This window comes from Penicillium canariense, assembly GCF_028826845.1.
Source record: "Penicillium canariense strain IBT 26290 chromosome Unknown utg000007l_segment0_segment0, whole genome shotgun sequence".
Lineage (NCBI taxonomy): Eukaryota > Fungi > Ascomycota > Eurotiomycetes > Eurotiales > Aspergillaceae > Penicillium > Penicillium canariense.
In genome coordinates this window covers 1835398-1859435 of record NW_026622734.1, presented here as the reverse complement: position 1 = coordinate 1859435, position 24038 = coordinate 1835398, and the positions used below count along the sequence as shown (strand labels likewise).

The 24038-nt window shown below is 48.7% G+C and overlaps 7 protein-coding genes across 7 annotated transcripts; 5 read left to right on the top strand and 2 right to left on the bottom strand.

The window, feature by feature from the left end:
• Positions 1–938: 938 nt before the first annotated feature.
• N7482_009687 (uncharacterized protein) lies at positions 939–4877 on the top strand (the record flags this gene model as incomplete). Its single annotated transcript, XM_056691811.1, has 3 exons — positions 939–1406; positions 1500–2854; positions 2921–4877. 3 exons carry the CDS (start codon positions 939–941, stop codon positions 4875–4877), a joined length of 3780 nt encoding a protein of 1259 aa, XP_056539517.1.
• Positions 4878–10050: 5173 nt separating this feature from the next.
• N7482_009686 (nuclear transport factor 2 family protein) lies at positions 10051–10953 on the bottom strand (the record flags this gene model as incomplete). Its single annotated transcript, XM_056691810.1, has 3 exons — positions 10051–10683; positions 10747–10814; positions 10869–10953. The coding sequence occupies 3 exons, from the start codon at positions 10951–10953 to the stop codon at positions 10051–10053; spliced, it is 786 nt and encodes a 261-aa protein (XP_056539516.1).
• Positions 10954–11716: 763 nt separating this feature from the next.
• N7482_009685 (uncharacterized protein) lies at positions 11717–12877 on the top strand (the record flags this gene model as incomplete). Its single annotated transcript, XM_056691809.1, has 1 exon — positions 11717–12877. The coding sequence occupies one exon, from the start codon at positions 11717–11719 to the stop codon at positions 12875–12877; it is 1161 nt and encodes a 386-aa protein (XP_056539515.1).
• Positions 12878–13520: 643 nt separating this feature from the next.
• On the bottom strand, positions 13521–14180 carry N7482_009684 (amidohydrolase family protein; the record flags this gene model as incomplete). Its single annotated transcript, XM_056691808.1, has 1 exon — positions 13521–14180. The coding sequence occupies one exon, from the start codon at positions 14178–14180 to the stop codon at positions 13521–13523; it is 660 nt and encodes a 219-aa protein (XP_056539514.1).
• Positions 14181–14490: 310 nt separating this feature from the next.
• N7482_009683 (carotenoid oxygenase family protein) lies at positions 14491–16190 on the top strand (the record flags this gene model as incomplete). The annotated part of the gene is made up of 2 exons (XM_056691807.1): positions 14491–15338; positions 15641–16190. 2 exons carry the CDS (start codon positions 14491–14493, stop codon positions 16188–16190), a joined length of 1398 nt encoding a protein of 465 aa, XP_056539513.1.
• Positions 16191–16617: 427 nt separating this feature from the next.
• Positions 16618–18256, top strand: N7482_009682 (aldehyde dehydrogenase family protein; the record flags this gene model as incomplete). Its single annotated transcript, XM_056691806.1, has 4 exons — positions 16618–16680; positions 16736–16805; positions 16880–17304; positions 17357–18256. 4 exons carry the CDS (start codon positions 16618–16620, stop codon positions 18254–18256), a joined length of 1458 nt encoding a protein of 485 aa, XP_056539512.1.
• A 3546-nt stretch (positions 18257–21802) lies between these two features.
• Positions 21803–23219, top strand: N7482_009681 (uncharacterized protein; the record flags this gene model as incomplete). The annotated part of the gene is made up of 3 exons (XM_056691805.1): positions 21803–22326; positions 22394–22778; positions 22830–23219. 3 exons carry the CDS (start codon positions 21803–21805, stop codon positions 23217–23219), a joined length of 1299 nt encoding a protein of 432 aa, XP_056539511.1.
• Positions 23220–24038: the final 819 nt, after the last annotated feature.

The following is a 24038-nucleotide window of genomic DNA, read 5'->3' as shown; positions in this document are numbered from 1 at the left end:
CCCGGTCGACAAGGCTGAATGGCGGGATTGCAAAGCCACCCGGCCTGTGGCGGCCACCACTGGATGCAATTGTTGGGTGGAGGAGTCTCCATCACTCCACCTGCGTTTGGTGCCTGGGGATCTCCAAGCCCGTCAAGGCGCCGATTGGGCGGTTTGAGGCCATCGCCCCGACTGATTCGTGTGTTTCACGTTGCATCCCTGCTTCCTCTGCTGCCACTGTATCCACTGCCCTTCGAAGCTCGCACGCTCAGGCTGTTGATCCCATCCGCCCCCCTCACTACCCCTCCAATGGCGCGCCCAGGGTCCAATGCTATTGTTCAAGGGCAGTGTGGGCGGCGGGTGCCCGTTTCCAGGGCAGGGGGCCTCTCCTGATGAAGCGGTGGAGAAAGGGTGGGCAGCCGATCGAGTCACATTGCGAAGAGCCTTCTCACTAATGAGATCGATCGCCTGGACTTATTCTCCCTGACTGGTCAATGGCACAGTCAGTCCTGTTCCCACCTCCCACCTTGGAGATCCTTGGACTCGCTGTGCGCTGGTGGCCGAAATTCCCCCTCTGGTATTCGTTCCGTGGTTCCGCCTCAGCGTTGCCCTCTCATATTCTATTCTTATGTACGCCGGTGGCGTGTTCCTGGTCCCGGTTTGTCCACCATTTTTTTCTGTGAATACCCTCTCAAACGACTGATCTTTATTTCCCCACACCTCGATGACTGATCGCGCTGCGCTGCCGCAGGTCATCGGCTAACAAAATTTCTTGCCCACCTGCTTCTCCTATTGCACCTCTTGTACTTCAACCAAACGCCTTTTGTTGTTGCGACTTTGGACTCGCGCGCATTCGGACAATCGCGATCGTGACAACCCCGATTTTGTCTCGTACCGAGGGACCTACGGTCCAAGGATGCGCCATTGCGTCCTGATCTTTCTGGGTTTAGCGACACAATATGGTGGTTTCAAGGACGAAGCGGACTGTTGAGCATAGCGCGGATCGCAGAGTGAGAGAACTATACCGTTACTATCAGCCTGCGGGCCCATCGGGCTTGATTCCTTCCTGGCTGCCCACGGTTGAGAACTTACATTCCTCTGTCTCTTCCGGGACCCCGAGCACACCAGTTACTGGCGACGGATCGACAAACGGGAGCGGCAGTGTCTCCTCGCGTTCATCCACTGCGGTAGGACCGGAGGCGCTGGTGCTCGGGGTGTCCAACAATACCTTGACTTCATTTGCCCAACTCGCTGCCCTACGCCTGAATGTGGAGCGTGCCTTCATCTGTGTGCTGGATCGAGACCGGCAATACATTCTCGCCGACTCTACGAAAACCGATAATCTAAATTCGAAGTCAGTGCACGATCAGAAAGATAATCTTTCGGTTGGGTCGACCGCCAGTCGCAAAGCATGGAGCTTGTGCCAGGTGAGTTTTAGGTATCGGAGAAGATCGCTGCATTTTCTCAGAACCAACCCCAAGCTATACCTTAAGTTCAATGTCCTAAACAGTGTCATTTAGGAAACTTCTGCCTTGCCCGCCTCGGATCGCGAAACCCCGCACTACGAGTACCTATCTATCAACGATTTGTCTGAGAATGAGCGGTATAAGCGACTCCCATTTGTGGAGAATGAACCCCATTTTCGATTCTACGCGGGAACACCTCTGACGACCGATAACAATATAAACCTGGGCTGTCTGTTTGTGTTAGACAAAAACCCCCGCGATGGGTTGACCCCGATAGAAAGAGACACACTGGGATCTCTGTCAATGTTGGTCATGGATTATCTGAAAGTTTGCCGACAAGCGTCCGAAGGCCGCCGGGCTGCCCGACTTTCCCGAGGACTTAGCTGCTTCGTCGAGGGAAGCTCAAGCTTTGTGGACAGCATCGTCCCATCTCGTGCGGGTAGCTGTCCTCCGTATTCCGTCACCCCGCCACCGACACACAATCGCATCAGCATGTCGGGAGGCTCCCGTGAGAGTCAAAGTGTTGGCCAGGTTTCCCAAGAGGAATCACAGGGCTCTCCGAAGGACAGATCGCTGAGCAATGATGCACGGTCTATGGACTCTGGCGTATCTGGCGCCTCCGATTCAAAAAACGACGTGGGAACGTCAGGCGCAGCAAGCTCTCTGCCTGAATGGCTCACAAGCAGTAGCCGCAACCACCTACCTCCCGATGACTCCCATGGCAACTCATGGTGCTTCCGCCGCGCGGCGAATCTGCTCCGCGAGAGCCTTGACTTGAGCAATGACGGGGGCGTCATTTTCCTGGAAGCAACCAATAGCCCCTACATGGATAATGATAGTGGAAGTGATTGCTCTGGAAATCATGCAGGTGGCCCGGCTACAATCCTTTCTATGTCAACCTACGATGAACCTTTTTCCCCTCGAGCTGGATCTGTAACCACTTCTCCTGCTGCCAACCTAGACCGATCTTTCCTCAACCTGCTCCTTCGACGATATCCCAGGGGAAAATTATGGTCTTTCCATCGCGATGGCTTGATTTCGACGTCAGATGATGATGATCAAAAGCCTCGCGACAAAGGCTCGTCTGCCAGCGGCCGCTCTCCTCCCCGTGCTCCACCTGTCGATGCTACGAGACCACTTGGCAAGAGAAGGAAAGCTGCAGAGAACTCATTGCTGAATCAATACTTCCCTGGCGCCACACAGATTATGTTTGTGCCTCTGTGGAATGCAGTAAGCTCGCAATGGTTTGCGGGCTGTTTCTGCTACACTACTCTCGAAACCCAGGTGTTCTCTACGTCTGTCGAACTGAGCTCCGTTCTCGGGTTTGGCTCGTCTGTCATGGCTGAATATAGCCGCGTGGAGTCCCTTATTGCTGATCGCCAAAAGGGAGATTTTATTGGCAGTATCTCGTAGGTTGATTCTGACTGAATGCCCTTGATTGAATCGATAGGTGTGCTAACTTTTCTTTAATTTAGTCATGAACTCCGAAGTCCACTCCACGGTATATTAGCCGCAGCCGAATTTTTGAACGGCACCAACCTTAATGAATTTCAAGATTCGCTGCTTGAAACGGTCAATGCGTGTGGCAGAACACTCCTTGACACGATGAATCAGGTCCTTGATTTCAGCAAGGTTGTTTCGCTGGAGCGGACCTGGCGCTCTTTGAAGCGGAACAAGGAATCACCACTCGACTTTAAGGGAACCGACAAGCTGGCATCCCACCTAGACTCCTACGTGGTCACAGATCTTGCTATTCTAGCTGAGGAGGTGATCGAAGGTATTTGTTTAGGTCATACATACGGCCAAAATTCATATGCCTCTGCCGATCTCCCAGTTCTACTCTCTCACAATCATACCAAACATTTGGGCCCAAGCTCCAATGTGGACGTGGTCATCGATGTTCAACACCGAGACTGGATATATCGAACTCAGCCAGGCGCCTTGCGGCGGATAATCATGAACGTTTTTGGAAACGCTATGAAATATACCGACCAAGGCCGAGTCACATTAAGTCTGGAGGCCGAGAGCCACTCCGAGGGCCGCACTCGCCGACAAGGCCTCGAAGACATGGTCACATTGACCGTTTCAGATACCGGAAGAGGCATATCAGAGGAGTTTATGCGTGGGAAACTTTACACTCCGTTTGCACAGGAGGATTCACTTGCGGTCGGCACAGGGCTGGGCCTATCAATTGTGCGTAGCCTTGTCAAGGCTTTGAATGGCAACATTCGTATTCACAGCCGTCCCGGGGAGGGTACTGTCGTCCGCGTGAGGTTGCCTTTGGCCAGACCCGTTGGGGAAGAAAGCCCACCAGTTGAACCACATGCCCATAACGTCCAACAGCGGGATCTGTTAGCGCAGAATCTGCTGCTACGCGATGGGTACGCTGGGAAGCGGGCTGCCATCTGGGGCGTTAATCCGGAGAACGTAACCCAGAATCAGACATGGGGTGAGATCGCAAGGTATCTCACTGAGTGGTTTGGTATAGAAGTTGTTGAATGGCCTTCTCCCATGCCATTGGATGTTTTGCTCGTTCAGGAAGCCGACTTGGAACATTTACGAACTGCTGGGCTTTCGGCGACTCTCCCATCCCTTCTGATTCTATGCAGCAAGTCGGTGGATTACAGCATGGCCCTGTCCGAGTGGCTGCCGCTCGCCTCCTCTGTGGACCTCATCAGACGGCCATGTGGACCCCACAAATTGGCTAGGAGTGTCTTAAAGTCCTTCCAAAATTGCGGCTCGGCAGTGGTCACACCTATGTCCATGTTCAAGGACCCAAGAGATCTGCCTATTCGGACCCCGCCCATGACTTCTATGGCCACGTCTCCTGTCACTTCTTCACACCTGAACCCCCTTGTTCCTACTTCCAGCCCGAAAGAGATTGTCGGTACTGGCCGGAGGTCACTCGAGAATCCTTCACCAGAACAAGCGCTCTCGATCATCTCCGGATCACCAAATACCATCCTCGCGGCCCCTTTGCCCCCGCCATTGGTCGACGGGGCCATCGAATCAAAGCGGCCGACGCGTATTCTCGTCGTCGATGACAACCGAATCAACCTTAATCTCATGATGACTTTCATGAAGAAGCGCAATTTGACTGAACTGGTGTCGGCGGAGAATGGCAAATTGGCTGTAGAGGCGGCCGAGCGGATGCAAAGTGGTTTCGACATCATCTTCATGGACATGTCGATGCCTGTCATGAATGGGTTTGAGGCTACTCGTGCTATTCGCTCCCTAGAGCGAGACAGTGAGAGCCGTAGACCCGCTATCATAATCGCTTTGACTGGGTTGAGTAGCTCACGGGACGAGTCTGAGGCGCTGGCTTCCGGTGTGGACCTATTCTTAACCAAACCTGTCTCTTTCCGGGAAGTATCGCGCTTGCTGGATGAATGGGAGAGGGATGGACTCACAGGGGAACGGAATACACCATGAAAACTTCACCTTGCGTCGGCGTGCTGACAATGCCTTTTTTCCCATGCATGAATGTTCGGAGAACTGTTCTCGTTGTCGCTCGCTTAATGGCTCTCATTTACCCTTTTCCCGGACTCGCCCCCTAGTCTTTCACTCCGTCTCAAGGACCCATGGGAATTCTTTCGGGGGGCCTTTAGCCATCTGCTTGTGTTTATGGGGATCTCTCTCCGCAAACTTTCGGGTTCGTCATTGGCTTTAGTCTGGCGATTACCCATGATCTTGCTATCATGGCAACGTCAAATATTCACCGCAGACAATGCTACGAGCTGTTTTGTCTGTATTTCCCACACATTCTGCTTAAACCCTCCCATTCTCATGTTGTTCCAAGCTGCTCAGAGTATACACGAATTGGCGCTCTGCATCGAGGTTGATAGCTGAATATACGGAACGCTACGACCAACGTTATTGCTTTCCCCTCCTGATCTCTTGTGTTGTACCTAGCATGATGTGGCGCTTGTCAGTTACAGTCTATTCTCTTTTGCTTCTATCTGGATGCTATCCAGATATCTGAGCGATGACTGGTTCGTGCTGGCGCCGCTAAAGATTTTATGTGTACGTGACGAGCCGGATTCCATGTGGATGGCACAATCATGAAAATATACCCATTGATCAAGTTGCTATGACGATGTGGAAACGTAGTGACTATCTTGCATTAATATAGTATATCTCCGGTCATTCCCTCAAAGTCAAGATGGGGAAAGATGTTGCTTGAGGTGTGGCCAAGGGTAGTCTCACAGCTGCCAAAGATACTGTCACCCGTGAGTATATTGGAAGACATATAGTTGTCGTAGAGCATACCGGTCATAAAACTCATTGACAGTATCAAGACCAATCAAGGATGCATCCAGATCCTGAAGGCAATCTAGGGGATCAGCGCAGTCGGGAAATAAACCCCATTCCGAAAGCTCGAACAGCACTTCGGAGATCATCCGCTCCCCGAAGCCCGTTGTTGAGAGCGACTGTAGAATTTTCAGGCATTTACATATATTATCGAACTGCTTCTCGGCTTTGGTGAGTGCAAAAATGCAGATAAATATTTGCAAGACATCCAAGGCGTAGAAAAAGTCCAGAGAAATTAGCTTGGAGTGGAATTCGTCTGCGACCATTCTTTCCATAATCTCCAGCATTGTCTCCGCTGAAGTGATACAAATGGCTGTGAATTGGTTCAGACATGGGTGTTGTCCAGTCTCTCGTTGCTTCTTCCAGCACAGTAGCCTGTATAGTAGAAATGGTCGGCCAATCAGAAGGCGCATGCCATGGTACCTTAAGTGAAGGATGGCACTGGGCCGGCGGAGGAGAGGTGCGGTCGGCGCAGAGAAGTGTAAGTGGGGTGGAATCGAATCCGCCCAGTCCCCCAGTGAACCGAGTATATCATTCACAACTGTCATCTTCAATTGTTGACTTGAAACCGGTGCCCCTTTGTACAGATAGGCACGGATTGTTCTTCCCAGCTGACTGAGGGTGCTGCATACGGCTAGATAACCGGGTGGGCTATAGGGACCTGAAGGTAGTATCTGTATATTATTGATTAAGCAAAAGACAATTGAACTTTGGAAGCAAACCTAGCCTTACCATTTCAGATGGCAGAGGCGGCTCCCATGAGTGCTCCATTGCAGATGGCTTCCCCAGTCTTAGCGCTATATCTTGATAGAATATCACGAGAGACCACCAGATGCGACGAGAATGTTCCTTTTCGACACTGCCATACGATGAGCAATACCTATCGCAGTGAATTCCAAGTGAACAAGCAATTTTAACTGCTAGGCTGCTATAAAGATACGCCGGGTTAGAGAAGCCATGGGATTGCATGGCTGTTGCCTATGAGCGATGGCTCCAGTCAATTGATGATAGATCTGCACCGAGGAAAACCGAATCTTACCAATAGAAGCATCGCTCGAATACTTTCAATGTTTCCTTCATCACATGTACCGGAGACAAAAGTTTTAGCATATGCAAGAAATTCTGTCGCAGTGACACTGTCACGAGGGTCGTCCGTATAAGGTGCTCCAGCCTTTGCGATGGCCAAAATAGAGCAGAGAGAGCATCGCCATGAAGCCGATAAACTCTCTTGCGAAACACGATATGTCTCTTCTAAGTGAGCATGAAACCGTTCTGAAGAATAGAGCCAGTACAGACAATGAACCTCTTCAAAGTATTTCATGACGAGTCTTAGACATGTATCCCATGGAGGGAAAGGTATGCCGTTTGGTACAGGGCTCTCTGTCGGAAGTGGCATTGTCACGGTGAACATTCCAGGAATCACATCTAGAGTCGGTGGAGTTCGGAGACCTTCTCTCTTGAAGCACCGAATGGCTGTGTTGAAAGGTAACCCTGACTCGGCCCCCATGTAGCCTACGCCTGTTAGGTCGCGCTCAAGTTTAGCCGGAGTTGGTTGACCCACGATATTCTCCTTGAGAGTCCGCAAGTAGGCATCCTAGTTTCTGATGAAGGGAAAACACCTCCTGTAGTATAGTATCTTCTGGCTGAATTTCATCGCTGTGAATAATGGAAGGAATATCGGAATTTCCCTTTTCGGCGCCTCCCTTCAGGCTGGGAGCCACTGGAGGTGATGATGAGATAGGCGAAGCCAACTCACCATGGAGAGTTGGATGGGTATCCTTGCATGCAAGTGCCAATGAACGGAGACCCTCTGGTGTCAGATCCGTATCCGGGAGGTGGTGTTTTAAAATAACCTGCATATTTTTGAATTCTTCCTCCGATACAAAGTAGTACGGTCTTTGCCTTCGCTTGTCGGGGTCAATGCGGCACTCAGCGTTAATGCTGCGACAGTAGTCGCAGGGACCGGGGACTATACGAGCAGCAAGAATGATTCAAAACGTTAGAACTTCCTTGTCATCGCATGGTGGGCTGCATCGCGGTGAAAAGAACCTGGATGATTGCACTGTGGATTATATAAACATTCACCGGTTAGTTAGAATTGGACGTCGTGGCCTATTGGCTAGCTTACTTTTGTCTTTCGACTCTTACAACGGTCGCAACTCATAACCGTCCGACTGATGCGATTCTTATTTCGACGAACCATGATGGATTTGTTACTGATCCACATCAGGAGAATTGCCAAAAGCTCGATACAAGTAGGTTTGTGGGGCTATGTGCTGAAAGCGGGAGAGAGATGCGGGGGTTGCGGGGAAATACTGCATGTACCCACCCCAGTTCCAGTCACAGAAGCTACCTGTGTTATCTATCTACTCTCGGAACATACATTAGTGCTCTTCTATTCAAAGATACAGTACTTTGCGAAATCAGTTATACCTCCACACTCTTATGACTTGATTACTTGAAAATATATCCTGAAGACGCTTAATCCAGGTTTAGCTCACCGCTCTGTAATTTTAGGGAGAAGGATGCTTGTAAGGATTGTCCTGGTATCGATGAGTCATTGTTATACTACCGTAATAATATGTACAATTACAGACGTAGTTATGTACTGTAGGATCGGCTTGCTCCGAATCGTTCGCCTGCTTCCTCCTTCCCGCCCGTCCCGGGACGTCTGGCCCCTTCCCCTCCGCTTTCCACAAGGTGTGCAGCCTTTGTCTACTCCCGCCCGTCATAATGCACAGGGCTGTGCTTGTGTAGTAGAGAGCTAAATCTGGTAGGGAAAGATATTTCAATTATTTCCACCGATCTTCCTATAGTACTGTACCTGTTGCTATCTGTGCATATCTCATCTCTACTGTCCCTTTCATCATACCCGATGTGCCTGATGAGCGATAGTATGCCTTACCATAATATCATCTTCCCTTGCTGTAGATAGATCGCAATGATGTTTATAGATCGAGAATGATAATAACATCTGTTCTTGTAGAGTTACTAAGACTTTCGATTTTAAATAATTTGTCCAGCTTCTCGCAATTCGGATTTCTAATCCACATACAAAATTAATTAGAATATAAAGTTCACACCCGACTTTCCTAATAATGATGGTGCACGGGATGGCTTAGCTGCTGTCTGAGCATAGAGCCTCGACGAAGGATATTTTCGAAAGCTAGTTAATTTGAGTTTAGCAAGACTGGTTAGCTTTGGGATGCGAGAAGAGTATGTATCCATACATTCTCGTGTTGGATGATCAGTTGACGAAGGCATTGACACTTTCCGATATTTAATAGATGTAGGCGGGATCGAGATCTTCAAGCAATAAGCCAATATTCACCTCTTTCAAAGGGAAAGACTGTCTCACGTTGTGGGCCTCGAGATCCGTATATAGTATTGCCGCTTTCTCCTCGACGTTGTGCATCTTTTTGCGAAGCTCTGCCGTCTGTGAATAAATAGAGAAGAGTGGTAGTTGGTATCTCGGGAGAAGCTTCTTGTAGCTATACCATTTCACGGCTGTTGACTCGAGATTGTAATTATTCTTCACTAGCCAGGATACCAGCTCCAAATGGGCATTGGCTAGGAACAAGGCATAATCAACACAGCGATTGATCCTTGCGGTATAGAGTAGTCGGCCGTCTGACTCTCCACGAGATGCGTACTCGCGTAAAAGCTTTTGAAAGGATTTTCTGTCCAGTCGATTATTTTGTAAATTTGTTGCGATGCTTTCTAAAATGATGGGTACGTGGGTTAATAAGTCAATGCCCGGTGGCGGGAGGGGCTGGGGGGATTCTTGAGATTCCATCGGGAAATCTTCGCATTCGTAATCATCTCGTAGAGAGGACAGAGAAATTAATGCAGGATGTGGGAAACTCGTACGTTTTGAATGTTCGGTTCGTGACGTAACCATATCGGGATTGAAGTATCATGTGATGAACGAGGAAGTGTGGTTGTGGTTGTGGATGGAAGGAGGGCGCAGCGGGAATGCTGTACATATGTATGTATAGTAATTTCGTGTAAAATACAATATTCCAGGGCCCACAATTGTATTATAAAATACACCTCTATGGTACAGTATGCAGTGAAGCGGTCTGAAAAGCAGAGGGTTGATGATTTATCCAATCAGAACCTGCTCATTTCGGATTTATCTTCCACCAGCCGAGTTATAAGAGCGTGGAGGTATAATTGATTTCAAAAACTACTGTAGAATCAAGATTGGTCCAGAAGATCATGTTATTAGAACTTGATTCTGAGTAACAGGTTGGTCATCCAGCCGTGAGTGCGCCCCAATTGTGCCGCATTCTCAGGCCCCCCAGTCTGTGATGGCCCGGGCAGGTGGGGCAGTAGTAGCATCTTCTAGCCACCTTGGGGCCTGCATGTCCTCCTCAGCCACCTCTTTCCCCGTGATCGGGTGCTTATAATGGAATGGAATCACTCGGGTATCAGGCCAAAGCGAAAAGTCCGGGAGTATCTCATCAGGGCCGAGCGGGTCGGCTGGGTACTGCTCTTTGAACAAGGGAACAAAATCATTCGCTTGTTTCCAGCCTGACTCGAAGGACCCGTGCCAGAAGGGATAATAGCGAAGGCGTAGGATCTTCCACACACCATCCTGGAGAATGTACTCGTTCTCATATACCCCGCCTTCCCACCACTGACGGTAGCCACCCGGAAAATTCCCCGGCAGTGACTCATGAGTTCCCGCACTCATGAAAGCACGGATTCTAGCTTTAGCCCTGCCTGCATGGGGGTCGAAGTCGACTATATCTTGTGCCATGAGGTGATCGAGGAGCCAACCATCGATTGGGCCATTTCGACCGCCAACAAATCGCTTTGCAAATCGCTCGATATACAAGCGCTTCACGCCCTCTTGACCGTTATAACGGCCATTCATGAATTGAACATAGGTATCAGGGTGATCAGCGAAAAGTTGAGCCACCTGATCATCCAAATTTGTTACCGACCGATGTCAAATGACTTGCACGGTTCTCTGCATGCTTACCTCGTTATATAAACACTTGTCCAGGTAGTAGCCATACTTGTGGTGAAGTTTGCGAACGTCAGATTCCCCTGGCATTAAATTAATAACGGAACAAGAGCAGACTGACTGTTGTATAGGCTTACCATTCAATTTAGTCAGTTCATTCGATAGCTTTTCCACTTGAGCCGCCAGGGCCGAGACATCAGGAGCTTGAGGGTTGCTCGACATTGCTATAGCAGTTCTGGGGATAAGTGATAATGATTTCAGAACGAATGTTGACTGTATATTGTAGCTTGAAATTCAGCGCAACCAATGTTTATTTATAGGTGGTTAAGGCCCGCAGTGGTATCTTAAGCCTTGTTGGAAATACCGAGGCGCAACCCTTAATCGGATGGTTGGAGCCGATGACATCCCCCCGCTAATATTGGCAAACATCCGGGAAGCCACACATGATGGAAGGCACTTTGTATGCGAAAAATGAGGGGTAGGTCTCTATTTAAATAATTGAAAGCGTCAAGGTCTCACTTGAGGAGGCTTTAAGAGTGCTATTTTCAACGAAATCTCAATTGTGTTCATTAATCATGGCCCACACCCGGGAGATAGATGAGGAGAAGAATATTTTCACGTTAGTCCGAAGTGAAAAAAGAATAATATCCATCTCTTTTTTCCTTGCGCTGGCCCAATTTCAGTATGGGTATGACTCAGCTGCAGTCTCTGGATTTCAAAGTATGCCTGGCTTTCTTTCAGTCTTTGGCTACGTGGATGTGAGTAGCTTGCACTTGTATAGCCGGAACTTGGCTAACTTGCGCTTGAGCCCACAAACCCTTTACGCTTTGGTATTAGCACATCCGTGCAGACCCTCATTCAAAGCTTGTTACAGCTCGGGGGATTCCTGGCGTCGCTTTTCATTTTCAAATTTGGAACTTTCATCAGCAACCGAAGGGGCCTATGGATTGGATCCGGATTCTCTATCATTGCAGTTATTCTCCAAATGAGTAGCGCTCACCTGGGCACGCTATACGTGGGACGACTCTTTCTTGGCATCTCAAATGGCCTTTACCTAACATATTCAGCTACATATCTGGGAGAGGTTGCCCCTACCTATTTACGTGGCTCTGCAGTGGGTCTTGTTACATTCCAAACCTCATTCGGCGCCTTGATCGGGGTTCTTGTGGACAATTACACGGCAAAATACCAATCACAAACCTCATATCTTATTCCATTGGGGGTGATGTTCGTCGTTCCAGTCGCTCTATCGGTCGGACTTTTATTTCTCCCTGAGAGTCCACGACACTATATTCGAATGGGGTTGGACGCGAAGGCAGAAAATGCGATTCGTATCCTGCGCGGGATAAACGACGCCGATCGCCTCATTGCCGAGGCTGCCAGTATACGTGAAGCATGGGTGATCGAAAATGCCCACAGTCAGACTGTGAGGCTTGTCGATGCATTTAAAGGGGACAACCTCAAGAGGACCGCACTTACTCTCTGCTGCAGTGTTGGCCAAACCGCGAGTGGTGTCATATTCTTCTCCGCCTTCTCGATTTACTTCTATGCCCAGGCAGGCGTGAAAAATGAGTTTGTCTGGGTCATGATGAGTTTGGCAATTGCTCTCACTGGCAACATGGGTGCCTTTTTTGTTATGCGATTTGTTGAGCGACGGATCCTATTGAGTGCATGTTCTATCATCAACGCCGCAATCATGTTCATCATTGCAGGCGTGTATACAAGACTGAGTACTGGCTCCTATCTAGCTGCACAGATCCTTGTCGCAATGGGGACATTGTTCACTTGGGTGTATGGAATTGGGCAGGGGCCAGTACTGTGGGCTCTAACGGTTGAAATTCCGTCCCAGCGACTACGCTCAAAGACAGTGGGACTTGCAACCGGCTGCAACTACTTGTTTGCATGGGTTGCAACATATTCCGCGCCTTACTTCATCAATCCGGAGGCATTGAATTGGGGACCTAAGTACTGCTATATATGGCGTGTGAGCAATCTGCTACTAGGGATCTGGGCGTTCTTGGTGATACCGGATGTTAAAGGAAAAAGTTTGGAGCAAATTACTAGCTCGATGATACGAAATTCTCAAGGTAAGGACGGGGAGGCTGTGGCAGCCACTGAACATTGCGAGAATGGACATTGTGAATAGCAGCGTCTTGGTCTGGAAAGGAACCTGTGGATAGCTTTTCGTGAATGAACCGATCTTTGCACATCATAAGTGCGAATCCATCAATAGAATTGAATATTTCAATATGCCTATACTATGGTCAAATTTCTAGTGGGAGTTTAAACAGCGCAATCGCGTTACGCCTCGCCACCATTTCCTTTTTCTCAGCGGCTATATCGACGCTTCTCCACCATGCCTGGGCCTCTTCAATTTGGTCGTAAGGAGTGTCTGGTTTAGGATTAGTTCATGTTTCTGTTATTATCAGATGTTACAGAGTCATACCAATTGAATATAAGCACCTCTCTGCCCCCAATTCGTCAATGCAAAACTTTAAACCGGGTGTCGAGAAGTTTCCCGAAGTTGTGATGAAAACATTGTGTCGGAAATAGTGCCTGTAGTCATGTTTCGATGGCCGAGCAACCATTTTGCTAGGCTTGTTGTACCAATGCGAAGCTCTCCACAGATTAAACGGAATGCTGTTTGTGTCAGTCTTGGTTTGGAGATAGAGTATGTGGGGCTCCAACTTCTCTCCTAGATGACCGACCACGATCTTTACACCAGGGAAACGATCGAAGACACCTTCAAGAAGGGTTAGTGAATCCCCTCACTGGTAGTTTAGATAACATTACCGGATGAACACATCGCATAGATATGGAAGGAAAGATCCAAGTGAAACTGGACCGCCGACACCAAGCATATACTTGCGAGGGGCGTAAACAGACCCCTCTGCTCGAAGTTCCGCGGCTGAGGGGTATCGAGGATGAAAATATATGGGCACATCGAGCTTCTCGACCATCTTCCACAGAGGATCGTAGAAAGGGGAATCATAGTATCTTCTCTCCAACCCGTCTGTTCCTGTCAGCTGAGAGTCATTCACAATGCCACCGTAGAACCCCAACCCGTTCACTGCTCTCTCTAGCTCCGATGCCGCTTGAGATGGGTCATGCATGGAAAGTGCCGCCAACCCTCCGAAGCGACTGGGGTTCTTGGCCACTTCTCCTGCTAGCCAGTCATTGAATTGAGCTGCTGTTTTTTCCGCCAGGTCTTGATCGGGGATTCCTTGGCATCCTGGCGATGTAAGGGACAGCAACATGTACTCGACCCCTTCGGCGTTCATTGCTTTCAGGCGCGAGCCATGAATGTCCATTAGGCGTGCTTTATGAGCCTCAACCGCGTGCTTTCCGGTGTTTCCTGGTGTCAGAATTTGTTGAGACTCTTCCAGGAGCCACGCTGTATCTGGGCTGATAACTGCTTCCTCAACCGCTATGGTGCCTTTGAAAGTCATATTGTTCCTTGCGGTCGTCGGGAATGACAATCAAATATGATGATTATTTTTCTTGTTGAATATGGAATTGGAATAAACTCTATAAGCTGGCCTTTTATGACTCGAACCGTTTGAGCAAAATTTCGGCATTTCTGTGCCTCAATAATCCCGACTTCTCGGAAGCAATACGCCGACACAGCCAGGGGAGGAAAGCCTAACTCCTGGCATCGGCGGCAAATCGCCGATCAATCAGTTAGTCGCGAATAAAAAGGATGGGCGACAGATTCTAGGTCGATCCGCGTGGACTTGCTTTCGTGGCACCGGTTGCAAAATGGCTCACATGTACGAAATTGCCAGCGCTATTGAATATCCCTACGTCGACGGCTGGAAAAAGGGTGAACAAGTTAAATTCCCCAACACTCCGGTTTTCCAAACGTTCAACGCACCGTCTCGACTCCAGGGGGACGTATTTGATCTTGAAGTTGATGGGACGATTCCGTCAGAGATCAACGGTACTTTCTACCGGATCCAGCCCGATCCCAGGTTCCCTCCTCTTTTCGAAGAAGATATTCATTTCAGCGGAGATGGTAGCATCACTGCGATCAGGATCCACGATGGCCATGCAGACTTCAAGCAGCGATATGCTCACACAGACAGGTTTATAGCGGAGACTGCCGCTAGAAAGAGCTTATTTGGCAAATATCGTAACCCTTATACCGATTCGGAGTCGGTCAAAGGTATTATCCGAACAGTGGCCAATACCAATATCACCTTTTGGCGAGGGATGCTACTGGCATCGAAGGAGGATGGTCCACCATACGCGCTAGACCCGACAACTTTGGAAACGATTGGCCGCTATGATTTTGAAGGCCAGATACAGTCCCCCACATTCACCGCACATCCCAAGTTTGATCCGACTACGGGCGAAATGATTTGCTTTGCTTATGAAGCTGGTGGAGATGGAAACGATGGATCTTGTGATATTGTGGTCTACACGATTGACCCCAGCGGGAAGAAGACTGAGGAGGCCTGGTACAAGTCCCCATTCTGTGGGATGATACACGATTGCGGAATTTCAAAGAATTATGTTGTTCTTCCATTGACACCTCTAAAATGTTCCGTCGATCGGCTTAAACAAGGCGGTCATCATTGGGCCTGGGACCCGGAAGAAAGCCAATGGTACGGAATTGTCCCCAGAAGAGGAGGTAAACCGGAAGACATCGTCTGGCTAAAAGCCGAAAACGGTAGGCTGATATTCATGGGCAATTGACAGAGAGAGGGCTACTAAATCGAATCCGCAGGTTTCCACGGGCATGTTGCCGGCTGCTACGAAAACGAGCAAGGGCATGTGGTCTTCGATCTGACAGTTGCCGATGGGAATGTGTTCTTTTTCTTCCCCCCGATGGTCAAGATACGACAAGTATAAGTGCAAGAAACCGACTACAGAGCATCACACATCGTTGGGTGTTTGACCCCAAGAGTAAAACGGGATCTCAAGTCAGGCCTGAGATTCGCTGGAACACAAGTGGCGAATTCTCTCGTATTGATGACCGATTTGTCACCAAAAAGTATAACCACTTTTGGCAAGCCAGAATTGACCCCACTCGAGAGTATGACGCGACGAAGTGCGGATCCCCAGCTGGAGGGCTGTTCAACTGCCTTGGCCATTACACATGGGAGGAGAAGATCGAAGACGTGCTCTGGGCGGGGCCGCGGGCAACCTTCCAGGAGCCGACCTTCATCCCCAAAGAGGGCGGTCGGGAAGGCGACGGATGGATCATTGCCCTTGTGAATCGCCTGGATGTTCTTCGGAACGATATAGTCATTCTCAATGCGCAGCATCTAGCGTCAGGACCGGTCGCGATCATCCACCTTCCTTTCAAGCTCCGGCTGGGTTTGCATGGGAATTTCGTTGACCAACGAGAAATTGAAGCATGGCAACGGCGACGGGAGGTCGGGGGTGAGATAGGACCCGTTCATGCAGCCCAAAAGCCACTTGCCTGGCAGCTGCAACAATCTGTAAATGCCTGAAGAGGACCTGAGACGGCAGTTGGTTGAAGATCACCAACAGTGTATCTATCTGCGAGATTAGTTATATCCCAGCTTCAGAATGCAATGTACAGCGCCATTTCAGAACCACCTGTTTCCGTCAGCATGCTTCACTATTCACTCATTTGCTGGGAGAATTGTCACCGCTCGATGCGACTACATCATGGAACAGCAGGCAGGTTGCCTAATCGTTATCCCACTAGCGTGCGGGGTTTTGTTGGGCTCCACTCGGCTTCCAAAACGCGTCGGAATCATCAGACCGGCAGCCAGCCTTCTGGAAGATCCTCAGTCTGACGTAAGATATTCCGGAAGCATTCACAGAGTTCCGTCTTTAAAACACGCATTCCGCATCGGAAATCGCTCTTCTGTCTCACGGGTCGCCAAAGTCTCACCAGCAGCAGCCACCGCCATGACGATCACACAGGAGCTGAAGGTCAAGTCTTTCGAGACACGGCTATTCATCAATGGAAAGGTTAGATCCACGAGATTTGGCCCATCAGAAACGTTGATCCTAATGTTTGCGAAAGTTTGTAGAGTCGTCGGACGGCGGCAAGTTCGATCTGATTTCTCCTACCACAAATGAGAAGTTCGCCGAAGGTAAATTGGTCCAGGATTGTGCCTCTCACAGAAATAAAACGCGATGGCTAACCTCAATATTATAGTCCCTGAAGCAACGGAGCAGGATGCAAATGCAGCTGTCGCCGCGGCAAAGGCCGCTTTCCCGGCCTGGTCCGCCCTCTCCCCGTCGGAGAAAGGGGTCTACTTCAAGAAGCTGGCTGCCCTGATCATCGAATCACACGATGAGCTGGCTGAATTAGAGGCCATGTCCATGGGTCGCCCCGTGTCGAATTATTTCGAGTCTTACGTGGCCGCGGAGTCACTGAACCATTACGCCGAAGCGGGATACCAGGCTCTTGGGACCTCGAGCTTGAACACGCCTGGCTTTGTGAACATTACGATGCGTCAGCCGTACGGTGTTGTTGCCGCTATTATCCCTTGGAATGTCCCGGTTCTCTTTTTGATTGGCAAGACTGCTCCTGCTTTGATGGCCGGCAACACGGTCGTCGTGAAGAGCAGTGAGAAAGCCCCCCTCACAGTAAGTTGCCACCTGAAAGCATATGGGGCCAAATACATGCTCACTGCTTTAGTCGGTGAAAATTGCAACCCTCGTGGAAAAGGCCGGGTTCCCTCCTGGGGTCATCAACATTATTTCCGGTCATGGTCAAATTTCGGGCAACGTGTTGTCGCATCACATGGATGTCCGCGTAGTGAGCTTCACAGGCTCTGGTAGAACCGGTCGTCTCATCCAACAAGCGGCAGCGAAGTCCAATTTGAAGAACGTCATTTTGGAGCTTGGGGGAAAGTCTCCAGCTATCATTTTCCCCGATGCCAACCTTGAAAGGGCTGTCAAAGAAACCGCGCACAGTATTCAATGGAACAGCGGGCAGGTCTGCATGGCAAACTCCCGCATTTACGTGCATGAATCTATTGCACCCAAGTTCATTGAGCTTTTCCAGAAGAGCTTTGCTGAGATCAAAAGTGGCGACCCGCTGCTGCCGAGCACGAACCATGGCCCCCAGGCTGATGGAATTCAGTATAAGCAGGTGCAAGCGTACATCGAGGAAGGTAAGAAGGCCGGTAAGATGACTATTGGATCGGAGCCGTCGGAGCAGAAAAATGGGTTCTTCGTTCAGCCCACGGTTTTCCTTGACACCCCCGAAAACGCCAAGATCATGAAGGAAGAAATCTTTGGCCCGGTTGTGAATATCAACACATTCAAGGATGAAGACGAGGTCGTCGCTAAAGCCAACGATACCGAATACGGTCTCTATGCTGCAGTCTACACGAAGGATGTCAGCCGAGCTCTCCGAATGGCGAAGAAGTTGGATTCAGGCAGTGTTGGTGTTAATTGTACCAGCCCGTCGGGCGCTCGCGACATGCCGTTTGGAGGCTACAAAGCCAGTGGTATTGGCCGTGAAGGCTGGACTGTTAGCATTGACAACTATCTAGAGCACAAGAGTGTGCTCATTCGAGTCGACGAGGAATAGGGGCTGGTTTGAAAAAACAAAAACAATTGCCTTCAATTCAGGATAGGCTCTTTTGTCTCCAGTTCATGCTACTGCTACAATAAGACTTTTTCTTCCAGTATTCTTGCTATCCTGTTCATATCCTTTCATATCCTCGACAAGCATCCCCTTTTCTCATGCACAGCATAGCCTTGCGCTCCGTTTCAATAAGCCTTCATTGCTCTTTTTGGACTTCTTGAGACAGCCATTTCCCCTGCTGGCAAGGACTCAACTTGTAGTTCTCCAGCGCAATTGCAGCAATATTGTCGGCATCTATGCCCTCGGGAAATGTGATGCTAAGCAAAAAGCCTCTGATGACCTCGCTGTACTTTGGTCTTCCATTTCAGTGAGCTCATAGGGCTTATGCATCTTGAGCCTTACTTTGAAACGAACAAGACTTCGTTCAATAGCGAGCCGCATAGCTAAAGAGCTTGACTGATATGTTGGAATCAACGATTCTTTGATGTGGCGTCCCCATGCGCCGGACGCAAAGCAAGCTCAATCATGACAGAAGAAAATTGAGTCGGGACATCTCCCAATAGGATTGCGCCTTCTAATTCAGATATGCGGGGAGTCGATATTTATTATGTGCAGCTACTTGTCACCCGTGTAATGCGTACCTAACCTTTACTGGACCTTGCTGGGCACCAGTATAAGAAGTGCACGTCCCCAGAATTTGGGCGCCTGGAAGCTGGTAAGTTTCCATGCAAGTATAGCAAACAAGACAAATATGTTCCTAATGCACATTTCCATCTCGCAGTTGTTTCACAGTAGGAGGGCCTGGCGCGTTCTTAGAGTTGATAGACACAGCTTATTAGTAAGGTCTGTTTCGTCATCACGACCGCTCCTTATTCTTCGGGTCCTTCTGGATATGCAAGACCATCCGGCTAACCCCTTTCTGGTTGTAAAACCAGTCTTTTCACATCCCCACATTATCCCAAATACAAGGCTGAAAACCTTTGTAGCAAAGGTGCAATCCGGACTGCCACTAGTTTCCCAACCGAGGTAGTTGAGGCGGTGGAATCAATTGACCCGACACCCCCTCCTATAATTGCGGAGGAAACCACTCAGTGCTAAGTCAAGGAAGCACGCCAACATACACCGAGAGCGTCTAGGAAGCCTGCAGCCTGCGCACTCCGCCATAGTAGATCAATCGCTCAACGTTTCAAAGACAATGGAGGCGGGTTTGGAAGATCAATTCTGTGTGAGACTTCGAGGGTTCGGATACTCTGGCGGACTCCCCAGAGTGTGATCCTCAATGAAAGGCGGAGTGGCTCCATAGCCATTTGCATCATGTAGATGCGCGATGTCTCGATTGACTCTTTCACGAGTTCCAAAATTAGCCTCATAAACAATATTAGTACTGCTGAGATGGACCACAATAACTGGAAGATCATTCTGATTCTCTCCAATCTTATGCCCTAAATCGACATCATAATCTCTGTTGGAGATATCAAACGTGAATAATATGCGAACGTTCCATCTCTGGATCGCTAAAAGCCTTGTATCCGGTGGGGTGTCTCCCCATGCACCTATTCCCTTTTCTTTGAGAAGCTGGAGAGCAAGTGGAATAAGGCACTCTGGCGAATTGGACGCTTCTGTCCAATATGAACTCCTGTTTGAGACAATGACGAGCACACGGAGTGGATTTTCTTGGGCCATTGTCAACTACACCCTTAGCTATTGTTCCGACGGTTCAGGGGCGAGCTATAAAACAATAAACCACATACTGATCCATGTGCGGGATTGTTTCGATATCCTTAGGCTTGGAAAAATAATTAATGGTGATGGAGAAAATTTGTGGAATGGGGATCAACTTTGAAGGAGAAGGGCAATGGCCATCCTTATGTACGCTCCTGCCAGTTCTATCCAATGATATTCAGTCGTAGCCTAGCTAAGAGGTACCTCGGCTGGATTGCGCGGTTCCGACCAGAAACTCATCCTCCTGCTCACCCTGTCTATAGCACTCTCACCCTAGGTGAGCCGGGTGACGCGAATCAAAAGCAGCGTCACACCCCTGCTCACCCAGGCGACACCCACCCGAGAATTGATTGAGCGGAAGCCACACGCCGGTCAGCTAGTGGTATGGTAGATTGACCACATGTAAATCTAGACTATTATTATGTTTTTTTATTGCTCTTTATTCCTATAACTTTGAGGGTACATATACCTCTTCCTCCGTGTATCCAGCACATACGACCATAGGGTGTGGAGAACAGGGCTTCCCGTCCGCTCAGCCGTACTTAAGCCACACGCCGGTCAGTTAGTAGTATGGTGGGTGACCACATGCGAATCCTGACTGTTGTATGTTTTTGTCTTTTTGTCTGTCATTTGTCTATTGCACATATTTCTTTGTTTGCCCACGTCGCCCCTAAATCCTGCTCTGGCCTCTTTATTCTGCACCTGGAATAGGCCGCCTTGTTAAGACTGGCGCTAGCCGCAGCAACTGCGAACATGACCGTTCGTCCGAGCCACAAAAGAATGCGTCTCAATCTACCGGAGCAGTGGTGCACCGCACCAGTAATTCCACACTTACAAAGATACCTTGCATAACAACTCATACTTGCGTCTCCCCGCTTCTTGCACCCAACTAGTTACCTACGTATATCACCGCTCTCAGTGTGACAGGCCTGTGCTCAACCTTTTCCCCCCTCCATTGTCGCCTACATACAAATTGAAATTTCAACATGCCAAAGAAACATGTCTAAGCACTGCCAGTACACAATGGAATCAGACACTCAGACACTTTCCAACTGTCTCCAAACATCGATAAAGATTGATCGTTTTTATTGCGAGCACTTTTCAGCTGCGACCGGTTGGGCCGAAAAGCGCCCATATACGTGCATTACCCTCAGTTGATAGGAGGCGGTGCTTTGCTAGTGGGGAAAGGAGGAGCAACGAATCCATGTTGTACGCCGATATTAATCTAGGCTTGAACCCGGTCGGACCCGGTCCGATCTTGTCTGATCTTGTCCGATTTTGTCAATCAGACTGTACTGAGCCGCACGAGGCAAACCAACAAGGGCTTGCCAGGAAACCATAGCCTCACTTTCAACATGCTAGGCTCAGGCCATTCCTGGCCACTACTTCGATTTGTCCCTCGTGGCGCGCAGAGATTGGCTCACTACGCGAGTAGTTGGCCTTGTTTCTCCGGTGTGTGAACAGAGGAAAAGCGGGGTACATGTTCGTTCCTTATCTGTGCATCTTAACTTAGGTCTTTGGGGCATTTTTGGGTGAACTGAATATGTGTAACGAGGCAATGCCTGCGAACAGTGGGGTCTGGGTAGCTGCTTCAGATTCCTATAGCTCACATATGAGGCTGAACTCGTTCAGTTATCTCTGACTTAGTTTTGTATTCTACGATATGTGTCTTAGAACAGCCTGGTTCATTGATGTGCGGGCGTGAAAATAAACCCCTACATATTGACCGGTCACTTCCATCATCCATTTCATTTCCTAAATATTTCTTAGCGACCTTTAATTATTACTTTTCCCTCAGAACCCCAAACGAGTACGGTCTGGTAAACCATGGCAGAGGCTCTTGCAATATTGGGTGTTGTGGGCGTTATATACCCTATTGCACAGGACCTCTTTAGGCTTGCCAAGAACATGAAAAGGGCCTACGAAGAAGTTGGCCATGCGAAACAAGATCTCTACAAAGTGATAAAGAGAACGAAATCAGTGGCCCGAACATATGACCTTTTTAAGGACACAATGACGAAAGTGAAGAAAATCGAAGAGCTTGCTCCAATGTTCAAACGGCATCGAAAGCTCATACGGGAAGTTGAGACAGAATCAAAACGAATTATCGGTAGACTGAAGCACATAACGAACATTTTCCGCTTTATGATAAATGTCGAGCCTGTCAGTTCGGTCGAAAAGTGGGTTGCACAGTTTGAATGGTTTAGAGAGAGCAAGAAGATTGTACCTTGTCTTTTCCAGGATATGAAAGTTTTGGAAAAATCTATGAGAACAATTGGAATCCTGGTGAATACTCAAATACTATCCCGAGTCTATCTAAGGGATAGATCTCATACGATTCTGGCACCACTGTAAGATTTCCCGAATATCCAGACAATCGGCCGGCATGGCGTTCTCTCCTAACCATAGGTTTGGCAGGGAATCTTTGAAAGAGATGCTCCGTATAGATGTCCGCAAGCTCCAACAAGCTCAACTTGTGCAGGAGAAGCTCCATGTGCAGCACGGTGTCTCCCCAGGTGATAACTTGGAGCCGAAATCTTTTGCCCAAGAGATTTTAAAGATTCTGGAGAAAGAAAATCCTCGACTACGCATGGACAAGCCCCTCCATAGCCCGTCCACATCTGATTCACGAGCCCCATCATCCTCGCCAGTTTCAAAAGAGGCTTCGCTCATTATACCCCCTTCAATCTCTCCTCCTCGCAGCGGTGGAGATCCAGCGTTCGTCATCGAGCCGCAGGGTGAGAATATATCATTGCCAAGACCGAAAGTTCCGCGGAAAAGAAAAACTCAGTCAGCACCTGCGGTGAGTATACTATTTTTTAAACTCTCCTGCCTATATTAATAATGTTAACAGAGAATTCCTCCGTCCATGTTACCAACGCCTTCGTTCCTTTCAAGTGTAGCAGAATTTAAAAGCCCCAACCAAGGAATACATGAGCAAGACGCAGATCAAGAAAAGCAAGGTGCATATATGCAAATGCCACCGTTTGGGCCACCAAAACTGGTTACCCGCCCTCGCGCCGGACGAAGTTCTTCTGATGGTCCCAATCCGTCCGGTGACGTACATGACCAGCAGGGAGACGGCTCCCGGCGTCATAATGGGTCTTCTTCAGCTTTGAAAATACGAAACAGCAGCAACATATCTGTATATGGCAATGAGGGAGAGGTGACTCCTTCTCATAAAACAGGATTTGCTGGACTGCCGCCGGGGAATAGAAAGGGGAAGGGCAGATCGGACCAGTAAGCCAGTGAACCTAGATTCGAGTCTGGTGAATGACGGTGGTACTAGCACTCTAGATGATCCACTATCAAGTAAGCTTCACAGCCGTTATAATTTAGACTGTCGATATAAAGATGATTGATAGTATACAGCGAGCTAATAGCTAGTCGGTAATAATCTGTATCATTGAGACTCTGAACATATTCCGCTAGTCTGTCTCCCTTCTTTTTATCGCTATGGAGTCGTTCCTCAGGCAGCGTGTTTAGTTAACCTGTTATCTGAAACAGGCCATCTTTTAACTTGCCCGGATCGTATTGTATGACTCCGCCGAATCTCCATTAGTTGACTCACGACAACATCCCCCAAAAGGATTTCCTTGTGGAAGGGTCCGGACCATATCTCGGGCATCATGGGCTGCTGGATTGGTGCCATACCGACCAGTTAGAAGACAATCAATCACCACATATTCGAGTATTACTATAAATTCACAAACGCACATTACAGATCTAAATGAAGAATATTCAGATGGGTGGACTGCTACTTAAAGCGGCTTGAAGCTAGACTGCGTGGAGCGTCGAGCCGCCCATGACCGAATGATTGGCGGTAGGTGAACATCATCATGGAATGGCTGTTGTATGGTTCTATTTGTTTTTCCTTTTGGTTCTTATTAAGCCTTATTATCTCACTCCTACTCTGTATATTATTGTTGTTAATTCCGGTTATAGTTAATGCTTAGCTCTATATCTTTCTAGTCTTTATCACCAGTATATATATATATGCGCTGGCCAAGAATACTTCTACTTATAATAAGATCAAGCTAAGATTAAGTTGTGAATCCGTGAA